General features: G+C 39.5%; 1 protein-coding gene across 1 annotated transcript in view; it reads right to left on the minus strand.

Moving 5' to 3' along the window:
• Positions 1–3713: 3713 nt before the first annotated feature.
• Positions 3714–21469, minus strand: part of AQP9 (aquaporin 9) — a 51779-nt gene continuing 34023 nt past the window's right edge. Inside the window, exons 5-6 of the mRNA XM_055320036.1 lie at positions 16904–17121; positions 3714–11965 (exon numbers count right to left, since the gene is read on the minus strand). Of these exons, the coding sequence (XP_055176011.1) occupies positions 11794–11965; positions 16904–17121 (390 nt within the window). The 3' untranslated portion in view covers positions 3714–11793. The remainder of the gene's footprint in view (positions 11966–16903; positions 17122–21469) is intronic.

Consider the following 21469-nt stretch of genomic DNA (forward strand, 5'->3'; position numbering starts at 1 on the left):
TGAGTCTTTATTCCCAGTTCTCACTCTTGCCACTGGCAGCCATTCTAAGATGCTATATTTTTGCATTCGCATGCATCATTGAAGAATATATTGTATTTATGTATTTTTATTTGACATAAATGGCACTTGCTATGGGTCTTGTTCTGTTTTTTACTTTTTATTTTTGAACTCAACACTATTTCTATGATTTATTTAGAGTGTGAGATGTCCATCTGGTTCATTGCTGCAAACTGCTGCATGGTGGTTGATAACATACATCCACCACATTTCATTTATCTATTTCCCTAGTCGTACACTTTTAGATTATTTCAAGTAATTATTTCGATTATTTGACATCCTGCTGTCAAAAACACAGTGAACATCCCCATGCATATGTCCCTATGAATCTGATTATCAGAGGTATATGCACAGGAATGAGACTGTGGGTCATAGGCATACAAATATCTATTAAAACTAAATGCTCCCAAGTTGTTCTTAAAAGGTCATGGCAGGGGTGCCTGGCTGGCTCAGTCCATAGAACATGTGACTCTTGATCTTGGGGTTGCGATTTCAAGTCTCATGTTGGGTGTAGAGCTTACTAAAAAAATTAAAAATAAAATAAAAATAAAATAATCTAAATGGTCTTAACATTATTTTTCTTTGAGAAATGACTTGCATGCTATAAAGTTCACTGTTAAGGTGTATGATTCAGTGGTTTTAGACTATTCACAGAGTTGTGCATCAAATCCCAGAAGATTTTCAGCGCCTTCCAAAAGGAGTCTGGTAACTACCAGCAGTCACTCCCCAATTCCTCTTCCTGTGAACCATGGCAACCAGAGACTGAAAATCTACTGCCTGACTCTGTAGATTTGCCTGTTCTGAACATTTTGTATACAAAGAACCATACTATACGTGGCCTTTTGTGTCTGGTTTCTCTCACTTAGCAAACTGTCTTCAAGATTTATCCACGTTGTAGCATGTATCAGTACTTCATTCCTTTTGAATTTTTTAACTTAAATTTATGTTAGTTAACATAAGGTATAGTATTGGTTTCAGGAGCAGACTTTAGGGATTCATCACTTACGTATAACACCCAATGCTCATCCCAACAGGTGCCCTCCTTAATGCCTATCACTCATTTAGCCTAGACCCCCACCCACCCCACTCCAGTAACCTCGTTTGTTCTGTTAACTATAGAATCTCTTATGGTTTGCCCCTCTCTGTTTTTATCTTATTTGATTTTTCCTTCCCTTCTGCTATACTTATCTGTTTTGTTTGTTAAGTTCCACATATGGGTGAAATCATATGATATTTGTCTTTCTCTTACTGACTTATTTTGTTAATTTTCTCTAGTATTTTTCTATTTCCTATTTCATTAACTTTTACTCTAATCCTTATTATTTCATTCCTTTTGCTTACTCTTAGGATTTTTTTTTTTATTCCGATGTAGTTAACATTGCTCTGAGTTCAACCTGATTTTCTTTTTCAGTGTCTTAAGGTAGAAGATTAGGTTGTAGATTGGAGATTTCTCTCTCTCTTTTTTTAAGATTTTATTTATTCATGAGAGACTCAGAGAGAGAGAGAGAGAGAGAGAGAGAGAGAGGCAGAGACACAGGCAGGGGGAGAAGCAGGCTCTATGCAGGGAGCCCGACGTGGAACTCGATCCCAGGACTCCAGGATCACACCCTGAGCCGAAGGAAGGCGCTTTAACTGCTGAGCCACCCAGGCATCCCAGATCTTTCTCTTTTAATGTACACATTTATAGCTATAAATCTTCCTCTGAGCACTGCTTTCGCTGCATCCCGTAAATTTCCAAATGTTGTATTTTCATTTTCATTCACCTCAATGTATTTTCTAATCTCCTTTATGATTTCTTCTTTGACCCGTTGATTATTTAATAGTGGGCTGTTTAAAAAAAAATAGTGTGCTGTTTAATTTACATGTATTAGTGAGTTTCTCAAATTTCCTAGTTAATGATTTTTAATTTCATTTTATTATGGTCAGAGAACATATTTTGTGTGACTTCAATCCCTTAAATTTATTGCAACTTACTGGCTTACCTATGGTCTGTCCTGAAGAATGTTTCATGTGCACTTGAGGAGAATGCATATTCTGTTGTTTGAAGGAGTGTCTATAGATAGATATCTGTTAGGTCTATCTGGTTTATAGTGTTGTTCCAGATTTTTATTTCCGTGTTGATCTGTCTAGTTGTTCCTTCCATTATTAAATGTGAGGTATTGGTATATGTAACAATTATTGTTGAATTGTCTATTTCTTTCTTCAATTCCCTAAGTTTTTGCTTCAAGTATTTTGGAGCTCTATATTTAAGACCATGTATGTTTATACTTCTTATGTCTTCTTGATAGATGGAAACTTTTATCATTTTTAAATGTTCTGTCTCTAGTAACACTTTTTAATTAAAACCTATTTTCTGATATTAGTATAGACATTCTCTTGATTACTGTTGGCATGGTGTGTATCTTTTTCCATTGTTTTACTTTCAACCTATCTGGTTTTCAATCTAAAGTGTGCCTTCGGTAGACATATGACTAGATGATGTTTTTTAATTAATTCTGCCAATCTTCATCTTCTCACATCTCACTCACTCCATTTACATTTAGTGTACTCACTCTATTTACACTAGTGTAATTACTAATAAGGTAGAATTTACATCTGCTATTTTATTATTTGTTTTCTATACGTTTAATGTCATTTATGTTCTTTTATTCCTCCATTGCTGCCTTCTTATGTGTTAAACATATTTTCTAGTTCACCATTTTAATTATCTTGTTTCTTTTACTATTTTTTGAGTTATTTTCTTAGTGTTTGCCTTCAAAATTACAATAAATTTATTAATTTGTAACAACCTACTTCTGATAAATACCCACTTGACTTCAATATTGTAAAAAACTTAGCTCCTATATAGCTTCGTTACCTTCCCATTTCATACTACTATCATCATACAAATTACATACTTATATATTATAAAGCTGTCAACAGACCCTTGTAACTATTATGTTATACAGTTATGTTTTAAAATAGACAATGGGAGGGGCATCTGGGTGGCTCAGTCGGTTAAGTGGCCAACTCTTGATTTTGGCTCAGGTCATGATCTCAGGATTGTAAGATTGAGCCCCACATTGGGCTCCCTGATCAGTGAAGAGTCTACTGGAGATTCTCTGTCTCCTTCTGCCCTCCCCTTGCCTGTGCTCTCTCTCTCTCTAAAAAAATGGATTAATATTTAAAAGAATAAAATAAAATAGATCACAGGGAAAAAAATTTACAAACAATAACACATGTATACTGCCTTTTATATTTACCTACATTGTCACCTTTACCAGTCTATTTCTTCATGTCAATTTGGTTACTGTCTAATGATCTTTAATTTCACCCTGAAAGATTTCCTTTAGCATTTCAAGTAGTGCAGATCTTCTAGTGGCAAACTCTCTCAGTTTTTGTTTATCTGGGTAAGTCTTTACTTTTCCTTCATTCTAAAAATAGTTGCTGGACATAGAATTCTTGGTTGACTGTCTTTTTCTTTTATTACTTTGAATTTACTATCCCACATTTACTATCCCATTTATGGCCTCTATAGTTTCTAATGATAAATCAGTTGTTAATATTTTTGGAGATTTCTTGTATTATTTACACACAGTTAACTACACAGATTTTTAAAAAAATTTTTTTTATTTATTTACGATAGTCATACAGAGAGAGAGAGAGAGAGGCAGAGACACAGGCAGAGGGAGAAGCAGGCTCCATGCACCGGGAGCCCGACATGGGATTCGATCCTGGGTCTCCAGGATCGCGCCCTGGGCCAAAGGCAGGTGCCAAACCGCTGCGCCACCCAGGGATCCCAACTACACAGATTTTTAAGTGTAAGGTTTGATGAGTTTTGACCTCTCACCCAATCAAAAAATTTAAAACTTCCGTATTTTCAGGAAACTTCCTCTAGCACTTTTACAACCAATATTGCTCTCCACCTCTGAGCCGCTACTACTCTGATTTCTTTTTCCTGTCTTTAAGCTCTGTAAAAATGGAAGCAAATGTATTTTTTATGTCTGATTTTTTTTACTCTGCATGTTTTAAAGATTTATCCAAGATGTAGCATGTATTAATAGCCTGTTATTTTTTATTGCTGATTAATGTTTCATTGTAAGAATATAGCACAAATTATATATCCATTTTCCTGTTGATGGACATTTGGATTTTTCCCAGATTAGGGCTATAATGAACAAAGATGCTATGAACATTCTTAACATTCTTATATAAGGTATTTTGGTGAACATATTTTCTGTTTCACTTGGGTAAATACTAGAGTGAAATGCAGTTAAGGGATATATATATGTTTAACTTAATAAAAAACACTTTTATAAAGTAGTACCACTTTGCACTTCCCCTGATAATATATGAGTTCAGCTACTGTTATTTACTGCTGTCCAGTGCATTTTGGAATTAACCATTCTAGTGCCTGTAACATTATATAGTGGTTTTAATTTGAACTTCACTGATATTCTTATTGGCCATTCATATATATTCCTTAATAAAGTGTCTACTTAAGTCCTTGGCTTGTTTAAAAAATTGATCTGTTTGTCTTCTTTATTGGGTTGAAGATATTTAGATATTCTGTTAGTTAATAGGTGTTACAAATATATTTTTCCCAGTCTGTGCCATGCACATTCATTTCCTCTTTTTTTTTTTTAAAGACTTTTATTTATTTGAGAGAGAGAGAGAGAGAACAAGCAAGAGGAGCAGGGAGCTCAGCAGGGAGCCCAACACAGGGTTCGATCCCAGGACTCTGGCATCATGACCTGAGCCAAAGGCAGACATTTAACTGACTGAGCCACCCAGGTGCCCTGCACATTCATTTTCTTAATGATGTCTTTTAATGGGTGGAGGTTTTAAATTTTGCAGAAGTCCAATTAATCTATTTTTATTGTTTTATATCCTTTTACTAGATCTTTCCCAATCCTAGTTGTAAATATATCTTCCCATGTTTTTCTCCAGAAGCTTTATAGTTTTAGCTTTTATGCTGAAGCCAATGATACATCTTGAATTAATTTTTGTGTATTATGTTACTATGAGGTAGGAGTCAAGGTTTCCTCTTTTCTAGTTATTCATTACCATTTTTTGAAACCTGTGTCCTTTCTCTGTAGGATTACACGGGTTCCTTTATTGAAAATCAATTTTCTGCATGAATGTGGATCAAAGTCTGTATTTTCTATTTTGTTTCATTAATCTATTTGCCCCTCCTTATGTTAATAGCATACCGTCCATGGCTTTTATAGAAAGGGCTGAAATTAGATAGTGTAAGTCCTCCCACTTTGTTTCTTTTTTCATTTGTTTTGGCTCTTCAAGTTTCTTTTCATTCATGTATACATTTTAGGCTATAAACATCCCTTTTAGAATTGCTTTTGTTGTATCCCACAACTTTTGGTCTATTTCCATTTTCATTTAACTCAGGTATTTTTTGATTTCTGTTTTGATTTCTTCTTTGTCCCACTGGTTGTTAATATGTTGTTTAATCTTCACATAATTGTGCATTTTCCAGTTTTCTTCATGTAATTAATTTCTAGTTTCATACCATTGGGATCAGAAGATGCTTGACATGATTTCAAACCTCCTAAATTTAAGACTTATTTTGTGGCCTACTATATGATCTATCCTGGAAAATCTTCCATATGCCCTTGAGAAGAATGTATATTCATTGCTTTTGGTTGGAATGGTCTGTGTCTATCTTTTAACTACATCTGGTAGAATGTGTTGTTTAAGGCCAAAGTTTCATTATTGATTTTCTGTCTAGATGATATATCCATTGGTGAAAGTGGGGTATTAAAATTGCCTGTTATTGTATTTGTGTCTATTTCTCCCTTAAAGTCTGTTAATATTTGCTTCAAAAAAATATTTGCTTTATATATTTAGGTGCTCCAAAATTGGGTGCATAAATATTTATAAATATTATGTCATTTTGTTGGATTGACCTTTTTATTATTATGTAACATCCATCCTTGTCTAATATCAAAGTTTTTGTTTTACTGTCTATTTTGTCTGACATGAGTATGTCTACTCTAGCTTTCTCTTGGTTTCCACTTGCATGCGATATCTTCCTTCACTTTCCATCTCTGTGTGTTCCTACTTCTAAAGTGAGTCACTTATAGGCAGCATATGGATGGGTCTTGTTTTCGTTTTTTGTTTTTAATCCATTCAGCCACTCTATTTCATTTAGTGGAGAATTTAGTCCTTTTTATACTTAAAGTAATTGTTGATAGGTATGTACTTGTTGCCATATTGTTAATTGTTTATTAGCTGTTTTATAGTTCCTCTCTTCTTCTCTTCTTCCTTTGTGGTTTGATAGTTTTCTTTCTTTCCTTCTTATATTCTTTTTATCATTTGTGTTTTCACTCTAGGTTTTTTCTTTGTGGTTACCATGAGGCTTACACATAACAAATTATCCTGAACAGTCTATGTAAGTTGATAACAACTTGTATTTGATTCCATTCTAAAGCTCCAGAAGATACATGTGACCAAGAATTATTACATTATAGAGTGTAAGAGAGGAGTTTCTAACCAAATTCTGATTTCCTTACTCCATATTTTCAAACTACAATATATTGTAATAACATTCCTAAAAATGGCTGCTGCTATAGCAGCACCAGTTCATATTTATTGAATATATACCACAGCATGGAATTGTTCTACAAGCTTTACATTGGTTATCTCACTATTATTATACCTACTTAATAGATAAGTAAACTAAAACTAAGTAATCTGGCTACTGTACTAAAACTAAAATTCTGAGGAGCCAGGATTTGAACCTAGGGAGTCTGATTCCATAATCCATTCTTTCATTCATCCAATTAATATTTCTTGAGCAGCTGCCATGTTCCAGGCACTAGGACAGTAGTGAATAAAACAGCAGTGGTCACTCTACTCCATGGGATTTGCATTCCACTTCTGCCACTCTTTCATTCTGGAACTTGGTGCAAATCATTTAGACCTCTGAGCCTCAGTTTCCTCATCTTTAAATGAGTATAATAATCTACTTGTCCAGCTGTTCTGAGAGTCTTAACAGGATACTGAGTGTGAACACGTTTTACAAACTGTAAGACAATAAACTAGAATTACATGTTAATAACATACTATAGCACCTCTGGAGCTTATGGTGTCTAAGCCCTAAGACTTCCCTGCTTCCTTCTTGGGTCGAGAAGCCCCTTTCTTACTTAGTGTTTGTGATGGAGAGGGAAGGATCAAGATGTGTATGATTCCCATGGCTGTAGGACTGGCCTCCGGAGTATCCCTCACAACCTCTAGCACTCTCAAGGCTCTCTCTGTCTTTATCCCTTTATTCCTGGGCTCAGTCTGCCCTTCCACCTATTATCTGAGAACCTATGGGCAGGCAGTTGAGAGCCACAGGAAGAGGCTGCATTGTAACTGGGTGCTTGGACACCAGAGGGGCATGCTAGAGGGAGGAAGTAGGAGGCAGGGCCTATTTACTCATTGAGCATGATGTCTAGAACCCATGAAAATGTTTTAACGTTCTCTAGCATCATATTAAAAAAAAAAAACATCATATGAACCACTGGTGTCTCAGTAATGTCTCAGTCAGTTAAGCATCTGCCTTTGGCTTAGGTCATGATCTCAGGGTCCTGGGATCAAGTCCTGCACTGGGCTCCCTGCTCAGTGGGGAGCTTGCTTCTCCCTCTATCCCTACCCCCTGCCCTCTTTCAAATAAGTAAAATTTAAAAACAAAACCAAAACAAAACAGAAAAATATGTATGTAATCTATAATCAGCCTGCTACCAGTACAATCATAAAACATGATTTATTTTTAAAAATTCTGCAAGGGAAGGGGCCCACAAAGGCATAAATGTCTAAAGTCCACAAATAACACATCTGGAAGGAGACAGAGTCAAACTGTGCTTGGGCAGCATCTCTATCCACACACATTTCCCTGGGTTTTCTCTCAGCTCATTAAGTTCATTTATTCATGTTCAGTTCATGTAGAGGCCGTTCTTTCCTTAATACAGAGACGACTTCTCTGGGTAAGAGCTAGTCCATTTCTAGGAGCAAGTAAGAGGTTGGAGCTTGGTGGATCAGTCCATCCACCTACCTACCTATCTACCTATTTATCATCTTTTATCTATCTATCTATCTATCTATCTATCTATCTATCTATCTATCTATCTATTTATTTTTATAGAGACTTAGTTAACCCAGTAACTAACCCAGGACTAACATTGTTTCTCTCCATTTGCTGTGATTAGTTAAACATGTCATCTTAGAGAACTTAAATTCCCAGTTTGCGAATTGATATACAACATCCCTTTGTGGATGATGTTTGGTGGGTTAAGTAGTTCTGCTTCAGCCTATCTAATTAATTTATTAAGAAGTCTTTGGAAAATTACCTGAGATTGGAGTACTATGACCTTAGGTAGGTTTTGCCCTTGAATCTCATGCTTTTACAAAAATGTTCATCAAGAACTTGTCCCAAGTCCTTTATCAATGATTTTCAAATTGTGTTCTAAAGATCCCCCTCCCAACACATGCACACATACAGTTTCTTTGCAGAGACCCCTCAGCATTGGGCTGGGGGCAGATGAGGGTATCACAGGCAGGGTGACTCCTACCCGCTTCCCCACTCTCTTTCTATTAATAGCAGCTTTGGTTTACTAGTGGTTACCACATAAGATCTTATTTGAACAATAGGTTCCATGGCTAAATAAAACTTGTAAACCATTCTTTTTAACTGGAAGTTGTAAATCCTTTTCCATGATGATATTTTTGAGCACTGAAGTGTTTTTATATAAGACGTGTGTGTGTATGTTTGTGTGTATGTGTGTAAGCAATTTAAAGGAAACAATAATTTATATTTTAAGGATCAGACTTTTAAATGTGACATTTCTACTTCACTTAACCTCTTCAATAGCTGAGTATTAACTCTGGTTTCTACTGGTTAGAAAAGTTCTACAACATTTGACAGGCTTTGAGATCTTAACAGAGTGCAGGAATCATAGGGAAATTCTGTTCTGGACATTAAAATAAATGCTTCTATTAAGTTTTCTGATTGACAAGGAAGAGAGGAGGGGAGGATGTTACAATTCCAGCTTCTAAAAGATCTATTTTTAAAAATAGGTTATTTGACTCTAATTGACTTCCAATACAGATCATTCAACCATAAAGACATCCTCTGGCAAAAGAACCAGCCAGAGGTAAGACCCACTTATAAACTGGGTGAGAGGAAGAATTTGAATGTGAGCACCTCAAACAAGAGTACCTTTTTTTCCATTTAAAAAAAAAAAGCCTTCCTGTGGTTGATTTCCATAAGTGTGCATTTCCTCTTCATGATCCCAGTCATTAATCACCAGTTAGTGTTTAATGAGCACCTGCATGGATCATGGATTTCACAATCCAACCTGAAAACTCAAATTTTAGGTTGCCTCTTCCTCTAATAATTATAACTGTCTGGCATTTCTGTTTTTGCAGAACTTGATTCAGGACACAGAGTTTCAGTGTCTTCTCTTATTCCTCCCCCTACCTGTTCTCAAATTCAGAATCTTTCAACTTCTGCCTAATTGCCATTTTGGGCTGAATAATTCTTTATTGTGGAGGCTGGCATCGAGGGCTGTCCTGTTCTTTGTAGGATGTTCAGCAGCGTCCTGACTTCTCCCTGGATGCTAACAACTCTCCTGTCCCAATTGTGACAACCAGAAATCTCTCCAGACACTGCCAAATATCCCTTTGCGGGAGCAGCAGAATGGAGTGAGAAGGGGGTAAAGTTGCCCCCTATTGGGAACCATTGCTATCAAATCCTGAGAATCCTCCCAGAAATCACTTGGCCACCACCAGATGTGGTTCTCAAAGAAATCTTAGATATAATTTAACCAAGTCAGTGTTCTCAACCCCAGTCGCACATTTGAATCACTGCAGTATTTACAAATGATTAACTGGGCATGAGAATTTTTTAAAAGCTCCCCAGGAAATCTCAATTTGTAGACAGGATAAACATGCATATTTAGCGGTCATAATACTCATAAAAACTTAAAAAAAATTTAAAAAAGAGCCACCAATTTTATTTCAAATAGGAAATATCCAGGTAGTTTCAGAGCAAGAAAAAAAACTCCAAGTTGTTAGCTTATAGAACATAGGCCACTGGAGACATTTCACATTTACTTTCTGTTCTGTTATGATCACAAAGCAATTGGGAACCTCGATACCTCTGGGAATGCTGGGCTTCTAAATGCTTTGACTGAAGGTGCATCGCTTGATGTAGAGCAATTTCTCTGGTGCCTGTAACTCTCAGAGACTTGTCACCAAAGTGACATCAATTAGGGAACTTCACAGGGAAGAGCCTGACCAGGGGGAAATCCCCCAAACGTAATGTTTGTGATTCGCAGGGAAGGAGGGGTGAGTGAGACTTAGAAAGAGCAAGGGTGGACTAGGAAGGGAGGCCTTCTGATAATGTTTTCCAACACATGAAAAATATGACCAAATTGCTACCTCTTCCTTTTGTTAGTGTTTCAGTAACAGAGGGAATAAAACCATATGATGAAGGTCTTTATATTTTAGGATCCCAGGACCATTACATCCAGAAGGAGTACACATTCTGGCAGCTGCCAATCCCATGTCTTCTGGACAGCCAAAGAGGGCTAGGTGAGATTCTTGGCCAGTTATTGATCTTCTGAAAGGTGTGGGATGCATTAGATGAGGTTCAACTTTCCATGTGACCTTAGGCAACTCACTTAACTTCCCTGAGATTTTGTTTCCATATCTGAAAAAATGGGCAGCATGGCATTTACTTCAGAAAGTCACTACGAGGATTAAATTAGATAATAACCTTGAAAGTGTTTTGTGAATTGTAAGCCCAAAAGGTAACATTATCTTTCCGAGGACCGTCTATCCTGAAGATTCCACTAGACCAGCATCCAATGGCTTCCAGTTTTGGTTTCGGGGCATGTGTAGAATAATGGATGAATGCAGCCATTGGCTCAACTTGTCAAATGTCTCTCCTCAAGTGGACAATTAGGAAAATACATTGTAGTTAAAAATATAGGGTGATGTAATTTTCATGACTGAGGTTACAGTTGTATTTTAGGTTATTATATGCTAAAGACAAGAAAATTAATTGGTGCCCTCTAAAATGCAAAGAGCAAGAGATTTATCTGATAAATGGTTTCCATTAAAAAATTCCATTTGGTTTCCCAAATTTATCTTGTCTCCTGAGGCTTCTGAATGGCACAATGTCCTTCCCCTGTGCTTTCCAGATGTATTCTACTGTTTCCTATATCCCTAGGTTTGAAGAATACCGGTATTTATACAAATATAGTGGCACAACATAACTACAGAGTAAACTCATTAGCTCCCTAATTCATGGACATATTAACTGAAATCACTGTGTTGCCTTCCAATTTAGTCTTGGTTGATACTCAAAACATAATCTTTGTGGAAAAACAAAGCTTTTGTAATGCTATTCTGTACAGGTAATGCAGCTAAGATCATGCAAATAAGTCCATGGTCAAGGTTCTAAGTTACCAGTGCTTGCCTAGTAACAAGGATTCCCATCAAAGGATGAAACAAACCGAGCAGGAGATAAGGCCATTTCAGGGGACAGTGAGTGGTGTCCTGTGGGAAACTGGTGAAGAGGTCAGCATTTGCAAACTTTCACTTGAATGCTTTTACAATTAGGTGCCTCACATGGCTAGCAGAGAAGATTGGGTGGATTCCATTCTAGTCTTATGAAAACACAGACCCCTGGATGCCATCTTTTCTGAAGAGAACACTAGTTCAGACAATTGTAAACCCAAACTAAGCACACTACTACATTATCACACTAAGCTCATATTTATCTGGTTTGTCCTCAGATTCCGTCTCGAAGTCTGGATCAGGATTTGGGTGGTGGATTTCAATGACAAGAACATAGATGAGGCCTCCAATGACAGCGCCAACCAAAGGGCCCACTACAGGAATCCACCAGAAGTTATTTCCAGCTCTGAAATCAAACAAGAAATTAGTGATACACCATTTGGATCTTCCTCCTGGCCTTACTAGTTATTCACTAACAAGCCAGTCTTTCTCCTGCTCATGGTTTCCATTTAACTCAGCAAGAGCTAAGTATAAGGATACTCACTGCAGTTTGGCAATCATCATCCTAGATTTTCCATATACCTGATTTCAAATGATTGATTCCATTGTCCTATTAGTACCCGTGAGATAATATGTCCCATTTATTTTTCTTTCAGGAAAGAGAGTCCCTGAACCCACTGTCAGAACTGGAGGCATCTAGGGACAGTGCTGGTTGATTATTCAGGAACTGTCTTTCCTCCATTCTGAAATGATGAATCCTGGGGATTACTAATGGAAGGATGTGGAGAGGTTCCTGGGCAGGGCTGGTCTATGAGGGCAATCACACACACAAAACACACACACACACACACACACACACACACACAAACCAGAACAAACCAATCAGGAAATGTTTGTCAATGAGTGAATTTAAAAAATGGAAGGTTGATATATGAATTACCTACTAAATATAATTTAATTTCATGCTGATTTTCTAAGGTCACAGCTTAAAGCTACTTTCTGATAAAGGGCTTCCTGCCATGATTCTCTGTCTTTTGCAGAAGTCCTCAATGACAATACATTATACTAAAAGTATAGCTCTGAGAGAAAGCAGGTACCTTTATAAATTGTCACCATCTTCTTTGAAGATAGGAAATCCATTAAAATAACTCCATAGGAAGGAACACAAGGTTCAGAAACAAGCCACATTATACAATAATCCTATAACATTATTCATGGATTTATACATTTCAGATAAAACTGTTTTAAAGCAGAAAATGAGAAATGCCAATGTTGAGGATAATGGGGAGGAGGCGGCGGGGAAAGGGCAGGAGCTCTCACATACACTTGAGGACTTCACAGTTGGGGAAAGGCTCATGGTTGTTCCTTTTTTCATTCTGCTTAATAACACATATATGTTCCAGGTGGCCTTTTGTTTGTATTACAGTATTACATTTGGATTAGAAAGGATATTAAAGGAAATAAGCCCTGCCCTTGACCTCCATTCTTCCTTCTGCTTGGTGATCCCTTCTACCTGGATCGTCCCTAGCACCCAGAAATCTTGGATCAGGAATGCAGGCTGGAGGGAAGAGCCCTGAGGTTGAGCACAGTAGCCACCAGATGTCGCCCTTACTGCACAAGAGAGAGGACTTGAGCACTTCTCTGCTCTCCCAGGGCCCTTTCCCAAGCCCCCAGGAATCCAGGAGGACTTTCCTATGAGAGGTACATGGACTTTAAAGAGCTAGGAGCCTTCTCTTTGGTAAACACATGAAGCAAGTATAAGCTGTCTCACTTGTCATTTCCTTTCTTTCATCATGATTTCCTGGCGAATCCCACTGTCCTTTAACAGATTAGGGTCCCAAGTATCTGCCAAGACACATGTCCTCCATTAACTGGCTGGACTTTCTTCTGTCTGGGCTGAGCATGTTGTGCCAGGGTCACAAGTCATAAGTGGAGGCCCTCGCACATGGTTTCCTGCCTGGTCAGGCTTCCATGTCCTCAGTGTCATATGCATGTGGTGATGTGGGTTGCGCCAGGGAAATGTCCATGTTACTCACTTATGTACCACCATCATTTATTCCTTTGGGTAAACTATTTAAAATATTAATGATACCCCTGAGATCTTTCATCCATGAAGTCATTAAAACCTTAATGTGAATTAGTGGGGAGAGAGTAGATGGAAAACATCCTAATATTTACGGGAAAAGCAAGGGTTAGCCATGGTCTGTTGACTTGTCCTTGTCAGACAGACCCTCTGCATCCCAGGCCTGTCCCCAGTCATCCTCATTGCCTGCCAGACAGAAGCAAGTGAGGACCAGAGAATTAGGCAGTCTTGGTTTTATCAGAGGCCTTGGGTGTAGATCCAAGCTAGGATATCTCCTGAGATGCTTACCAGGGATAGGAGACCTTGAAAGGGAGGGATGATTGGAACTCTCTGGAGATCTGCTATCCCTCAAAGGTTTTCTTGGGAATTTTTGAAGATTACCAGCCAGCTAGCTCTTTTCTAACTGGCTTTTGCTCCTCTACTCTCTCCTTTTTTTAAAAAAAAAAGATTTTATTTATTTATTCATAGGGACACAGCTAGAGAGAGAGGCAGAGACACAGGCAGAGGGAGAAGCAGGCATCATGCAGAGAGCCCGACGTGGGACTCGATCCCAGGTCTCCTGGATCACGCCCTGGGCTTCAGGTGGCGCTAAACCGCTACGCCACCAGGGCTGCCCTACTCTCTCCTTTTTAATCTATTGTGTATAGTGATGTCGTTTTAATTTAACTAAATTGGAGTTCTAAGTATGTCAAACTTCTGCTCTACATCCTTTGCTGCTTCCCATAATCTCCAGAATAAAGAGTGGCCCAAATCCAAATTTTTCATTCTGGGAGTCTAGAGCCTCCGTGACCTGACAAGATTTGTCCTTTCCAGCCTTCCTCATGTACCCTTCCAGCTAGATTAGATCACTTAGTTATTTTAACATTCTGTCTTTGTATACAGTATCCTCTCTACCTGAAATATCCTCACTGTCCCCCATTCAAGATGTCCAAATACTATAAAATGCCTCTATTTCTACCTCCATAATTCCTAAATTTGGAGCTGTTAACCTCTCAAGTCCTAGAGTCAACAAGTCAAATCTCTCTAATGGCACTTGACAGCTTCAATTTGTGTAAGCGCTTATGCTGATCCCTCTGAAACAGAGCGCAAAGGAAGCAGAAGGGCAGCAGGGTTTCATCTCTAGCACAGGGCCTTGAATAGATCAGGTTGCTGCAGGGATGAATAAACCAATGCATGAAAAGAAAAGACCCTGACATGGAGGGACATGGAGCTCATTTGGCCGTGGATGATTCTAGCATTTTTGCCACAGACATGATCTCCTACCATATACTTGACAAAGCCAAGAGAGAATAGGCAAGACTTCTACCTATTTTAGAACCATCCCCACTCTTAGAGCTTTGGGTGAGTCATGAAACAGGGCTCAAAGGGTGGCCTTCAAGCCCTCTTTGTTCCAGGGGTCCGTGTGAAGCCAACAGAGGTGACTTGGTTTGGGGGGCAGTGGTCTTCTAGAGTGAGGCTCAGGAAGGTGGGATTAATGAAACTCAGATTAATTCTGGGCTCTGGGTTCTGGGAATCTTTCTGACATATGTTTTTCATTTTACATTGGAAGAATATAAAAGAACCTTCCTAGTTAGGGACATTTTGTTCAACCTTTTCATGTTCTAGTGGCAATCATTCTGGAACAAGAGCTCCTCACCTGTGGCACTCTTAATATTTTTGGCTGAATAATTCTTTGTTGTGGGGATCTGTACGGGTACTGTAGGATGGTTGGCACTATCCCAGGCCTGTAACTCACTAGATGCCGGTGACAACTTTCATCTCCACTTTCCCCTGTTGTGATAGCCAAAAATGTCTCTAGGCGTTGCCCAATATTTTGAGTGGAAAAAAATCACCTCTGGTTGAGAACCACTGCTCTAGAAAATTCATTGCATTATTAACTTCTTAAAGATAGGGGATGTTGCTTGGTTTTCTTTGTATCCCTCATCTCTTAGGACATGTTTAACATGTAGTATTTCCCATCCTTTCATTCTTTTTACTGACTTCTCTTGAGACTCTGTATATGCCAGGCCCTAATCTTGTCACTATGAGTGCAGCGGTGAGGAAGCTGCTAGGTCTCTGACCTCAGGATGCTTACATTGTGGTAGCTCTCAGACCTATCTGTGTTGGTGACCTGACTGGTGTCAGTTATTTCAACAGTTAATTTTTTTTTAACAGTTAATTTTTTACACTGGTGAAGGCAACCCAAACTTTCAGTGAAATGAGCCATCACATGTGTATGATTACATGTACAGGTAAGCATTTAGGGACACTCAAGTCTTTCCTCACAGCAAATATCAAACTAAAATTTCCTCACACGTGTCTTTCCTACTTCTCTTTCTCCATGTTAGAGCCCTGTTCCTTGATGAACCAAAGTGAGTTCCTTTCCCATAGAGAGATGTGATAAGTAGATGAGGACAGACCACTGTGGTTGTATGGGGCAAAAGTGGGAAGGAATTAAATGGGCACAGTTTGTTTTGGAACAGTTGCCAACAGTTGACGTATTTCCTCAACTTGCCTCAACCCCAAGGAGTTGGGCTCCTTACTGACCCAGCACATTCTGAGGTAGAAAGCATGAGGTCTTGCCATTTCCTGTGCAAGAGCTCTCTTTTATGTCTTTTCTGCCAGGGATTTCCTACTCATGACCCAACTCAGCTCTCACTTCTTTGGTGGTGCCTTTCCCAATTTCCCAGGCAGAGTTAGTCATCCTCTTATCTATGTTCACTCAGCACTTTGTTTTTGGGGTTGCCAAGGCACTTATTATTGCTCAAGGCTAGTGTTTTAGCTGATTTTGAAATCTCCTTACATAGCACAGTGACCACAGCACAGACAGTGTTTGGTAAAGACCTGCTGAATGAGGGAAGCATAGCATGGTTCACTATCAAGAGCCCTGTAGTAGTATCACAAGATGTAAATTCTAGGCCCAATTGTATCACAAAGTGAATCTGCTGATGAGTTATACGACCAAAATACTCACATAAAACCATCTACCACCTGAGGACATATTATTATTATTATTATTATACAGGGTAAGCCTGTTGCTTTTGAATTTACCCATTTACTCTGTCTCTCTCCCTGTGTCCATGTGTGTTTTTCCCCACTCCCCTCCCCCCACCACACCCCATATCACAAACTGCCAGTGAAACAATCCACACTGATGACCAGAGCATGCACCTGATCTCCACGCTCCCAAGAGAACTCTCCGGGACCTCTCTAGTCTAATCCCAGCCCTTCCCCATGAGGCGCAGCAGGGATCTTTCTTCCCCCAACACCACTGTTACTTACGTGAAGACCTCAAACCCCCATCCTGCCAAAGCAGTGAAAAGTCTAGGGCTCAGGTCTCGAGCTGGGTTCATGGCACAGCCACTGTTCAGTCCCAAGGAAGAAGAAATGACAATAATCAGGAGACCGATGGCAATGGGCTCTAGGCCTCTGGGGACTCCCAAGTTTCTGGAGTCAAAAATGGCAAATACAATCATGAGGAGGAACATGGTGGCCACTACCTGGGGAGGGAGAAAATGCACAAGGGGTTTAACCTGTATCCTGCTCCTTTGCCCACCTCAGAATCCACTGCCTCTCGTTAAGAACAAACCTAGTGATAACAGTCACTGGTGAGCACACCGTGCCAGGCTCTCTTCTCATCATGGCAATCCTAGATGTGGGTGCTAGCATTACTCTCATTTACACATTAGCCACTTGTGAGCCACTTGTACTCGCTCAAGGAAGTGGACCCAGAGACTTCAGCTCCAGAGACTGTTATCTTCTCTACAACTATCCCAACAAGCTACTATCCTGCTAAATAGAAAGGCAAGCTGCTGGCTGGAAACCTGGTTGAAGATAGTCACACTGGTGAGAAAAACAATGTGAGACATCCATGGATAAACGGGCAAAGGAAATGAACAGAAAATTTGTAAGAGGAAAGTAAAATGAAGAAACAAATAAGTGGGGAACATGGATTTGTAATGAAAAAAATGCAAATAGTACTAAAAGTTAGGGAAATGATACCTGTTCACTCAAGCTCTTCTAGTAGAATGAAACATGCCACTTTCAAAAGGAATGAAGACACTGTCCTTTTCTTTCTTTCTTTCTTTCTTTCTTTCTTTCTTTCTTTCTTTCTTTCTTTCTTTTGACTAATTATTTCTTTATTCATGAGAGAGGCAGAGACACAGGCAGAGGGAGAAGCAGGCTCCTTGAGAAGAGCCTGATGTGGGACTCGATCCCAGGACCCCAGGATCATGACCTAAGCCAAAGGCAGATGCTCAACCACTGAGCCACCCAGGTGTCCCAACACTGTCCTTTTTGATGCAAGCCAAGGTTTGAGAGAGAAAGCATTCTTTCTCTCTTACCTCTAATGGAAAGGACCTGAACTCACATGAGAAATCTCCAAATGTCCTCCAACAGCTCCTGACTCTGATGCCTCCTTCTTCATTATAAGATAAACTGTGCCTGAATTTATTTTTTTAATACTAAATTTATTTTTTATTGGTGTTCAATTTGCCAACATACAGAATAACACCCAGTGCTCATCCCGTCAAGTGCCCCCCTCAGTGCCCATCACCCATTCACCCCCACCCCCGGCACTCCTCCCCTTCCACCACCCCCAGTTCATTTCCCAGAGTTAGGAGTCTTTATGTTCTATCTCCCTTTCTGATATTTCCTACCCATTTCTTCTCCCTTCCCTTCACAATTAAAAGACCATGAGGATAGATAAAGGGAAATAAGTGACAGCCTGAGGAAGAAAAACCTACGTTTAATTGGGGTTCCCGAGGGCGCCAAAAGGGACAGAGGGCCAGAATATGTATTTGAACAAATCATAGCTGAAAACTTTCCTAATCTGGGAAAGGAAACAGGCATTCAGATCCAGGAAATAGAGAGATCCCCCCTAAAATCAATAAAAACCGTTCAACACCTCAACATTTAATAGTTAAGCTTGCAAATTCCAAAGATAAAGAGAAGATCCTTAAAGCAGCTAGAGATAAGAAATCCCTGACTTTTATGGGGAGGAGTATTAGGGTAACAGCAGACCTCTCCACAGAGACGTGGCAGGCCAGAAAGGGCTGGCAGGATATATTCAGGGTCCTAAATGAGAAGAACATGCAACCAAGAATACTCTATCCAGCAAGGCTCTCATTCAAAATGGAAGGAGAGATAAAGAGCTTCCAAGACAGGCAGGAACTGAAAGAATATGTGACCTCCAAACCAGCTCTGCAAGGAATTTTAAGGGGGACTCTTAAAATTCCCCTTTAAGAAGAAGTCCAGTAGAACAATCCACAAAAACAAGGACTAAATAGATATCATGATGACACTAAACTCATATCTTTCAATAGTAACTCTGAACGTGAACGGGCTTAATGACCCCATCAAAAGGCGCAGGGTTTCAGATTGTGCCTGAATTTAATGGTAAGTAGGATCCCTGAGAAATCCCACCCTTCCACATCCCGAAAGTCCATTCTGAGGCTGCTCTGGGATCCTTACTGACCCAGCAAATGTAGAGCTCACCGCTGCAGCCCATGTGTATGCAAAGCACCAACAGGTCCCACCCTCTTTATCCTCCTGGCACTTTGAAGCTTTTGTCACCTGGCCAATCTCTCTCACATAATAGAGACTGATGCCCAGAGAGATAAAGGACCCCTACCATCCTCCTTTCAGCAATCTCCTCCCCTACCCTCCATCCTTTCCCTCTCACACTTTTTTCTGTGTCGCTCTCCAAAGGTTATGCGACAACTACCCCCTGCCCCCTTTCTTCAGATGGCACCAGTTTTCCCTAGTTTCCAACGGGCTAATTTAGTCTCCAAGTCAGAAAGGATCTTAAAGGTGACACACTCCATAATGCCCATCATCTGATGTTTGAGTTTTCTTGAGAAATGCCCCATCCCCACTTTCCAGCCCTGGAGGTCACCCAGACAAGCCTCCAACACCTCTAGTGACTGTTGTCCTGTGGGAAATGGTCTATATTTAGCCCAGCCCCAATTGCTAGGAAAGTCTAACTTTTGTTGAATGTAACTTTATCTCACCATAATTTCATGAACTAAATATTTTATAATTAGCATATAAATACTAGTGTGTAAATATTACATAATTAATATGTAAGTACATTAATAAATATTTATTCAGCATCTGTTAGGTACTAACTTCTACCAAATCTCCTCGGAGGGTATACATACCAAGTCTTTTGCATTTGACATTCCTTCAGCTCTTTGAAAGCTACTAGTAAATCCCATCCATCCCCCTAGCTCCCGCACACGCACCTTCCCTAGAGTAAACATCCCCATTCTCCACTCATTTCTGTGCAATATCATTAGCTTTTTGGTTCTTCTCTTTCAGCGATATACCCTCCTGAAGTGGACATTTAGAAATGAGTCTACTACTCCAGTATGGAATAGAGTATAAGACCCTAAACTACTTTATTTGAATACTATCCTTCTATTTTTTTTCAGCTCATTTAGGAGAACATTCCTTTTTCTGGCAGTTACATTTCTCTGTTTCTACTGACACTTTTCTCACCACCCCAGCTCATTTAGACTCTGTATTCCAAATTACTAATGTGACTCCTACAGTCCAGTTTCCCGTCTAATTGTCTTCACTTTTGTATTGTTCCTTTTGTCCTTAGGTGATCATTTAGTCCTTCACTAGATTCTAAATTCCTGGGCAGACACGGTTTACAATGCATTTTCCTGATATTATTCACTTTATCTTGGCAAGGAATCCGGTAAGTGCTAATATTATCCCCACTTTACAAATCTGAGACCCTCAAAGTTCAATAATTTAGCTAAAGTTGCTCAGGGAGTGGGGACAGAACTGCTATTTTAATTCGGGCATGCAAGTTCCAAATCTCAGACCTTTACAACTCATGTGTACCTGTCAGTCCCTCAAGCTCTGGACACGGGGTCAAGCACACAGAAAGTGCTCAAGAAGGGCTTTGTGCCTGTCTGGTTTATTGAGCAAAGTGGAAAGGAAAAAGACTAAGGACATGAGGGCATAGTTTTTTTCAACTATCCATTAAATGGAAGTGGACAGAGTTAGCAAACTGGAAGATCCATTTTATACACATGCCCACTCTACCCTGCTCCATCGTGCAATCCTAATCACAAGAAAACAACTTAGATGTCCTTTCACCCTCCCTTGTTTCCTTCCTTCTTCCCTCCCTTCTCCTTCCTTCCTTCCTTCCTTCTTCCCTCCCTTCTCCTTCCTTCCTTCCTTCCTTCCTTCCTTCTTCCCTCCCTTCTCCTTCCTTCTTTCCTTCCTTCCTTCCTTCCTTCCTTCCTTCCTTCCTTCCTTCCTTCCCTCCTTCCTTCTTTCCTTCCAGGCTGACCAGCGGTCTTTCTGGGATACATTAAGGGAGGAAAAAGCTATCAGGCTGAAAATGTTGATCAGCCACAAACTGACCAGAATAGCTGTGCTATTGGCTACATCACAGATGTTTGGGTGCAGCTTGTTTATATAACAATAAGGCAGAGATACTTCTAGCTACCTTGAGAGGTTAGATAAACCTATGCATATGAGGAGACACAGAGGATCAATGATACTCTAGGTTCAACTGCCACATTTCACAGTCCTTGATTTGAGATAGAAATGTCTTTTCTTGTGGCCTCCATGTTCAGATCACAGAAGAGAGAGTAATCATAAAGCAAACCCTTTTTGCCCCTTTAGGGGTTGAAATGTCCAGTTGTCCGCTCTTTTCTGGACCTCAACCAATGCGAAACAAGTGCATGTATTTAATCAAGATAGTAAGCTTTTGCACAACAAAAGATACTGTCAACAAAACTCAAAGACAACCTACAGAATGGGAGAAGATATTTGCAAATGACATATCAGATAAAGGGCTAGTTTCCAAGATCTATAAAGAACTTA

Source organism: Nyctereutes procyonoides, unplaced genomic scaffold (assembly GCF_905146905.1).
Source record: "Nyctereutes procyonoides isolate TBG_1078 unplaced genomic scaffold, NYPRO_anot_genome, whole genome shotgun sequence".
Classification (NCBI taxonomy): Eukaryota; Metazoa; Chordata; class Mammalia; order Carnivora; family Canidae; genus Nyctereutes; species Nyctereutes procyonoides.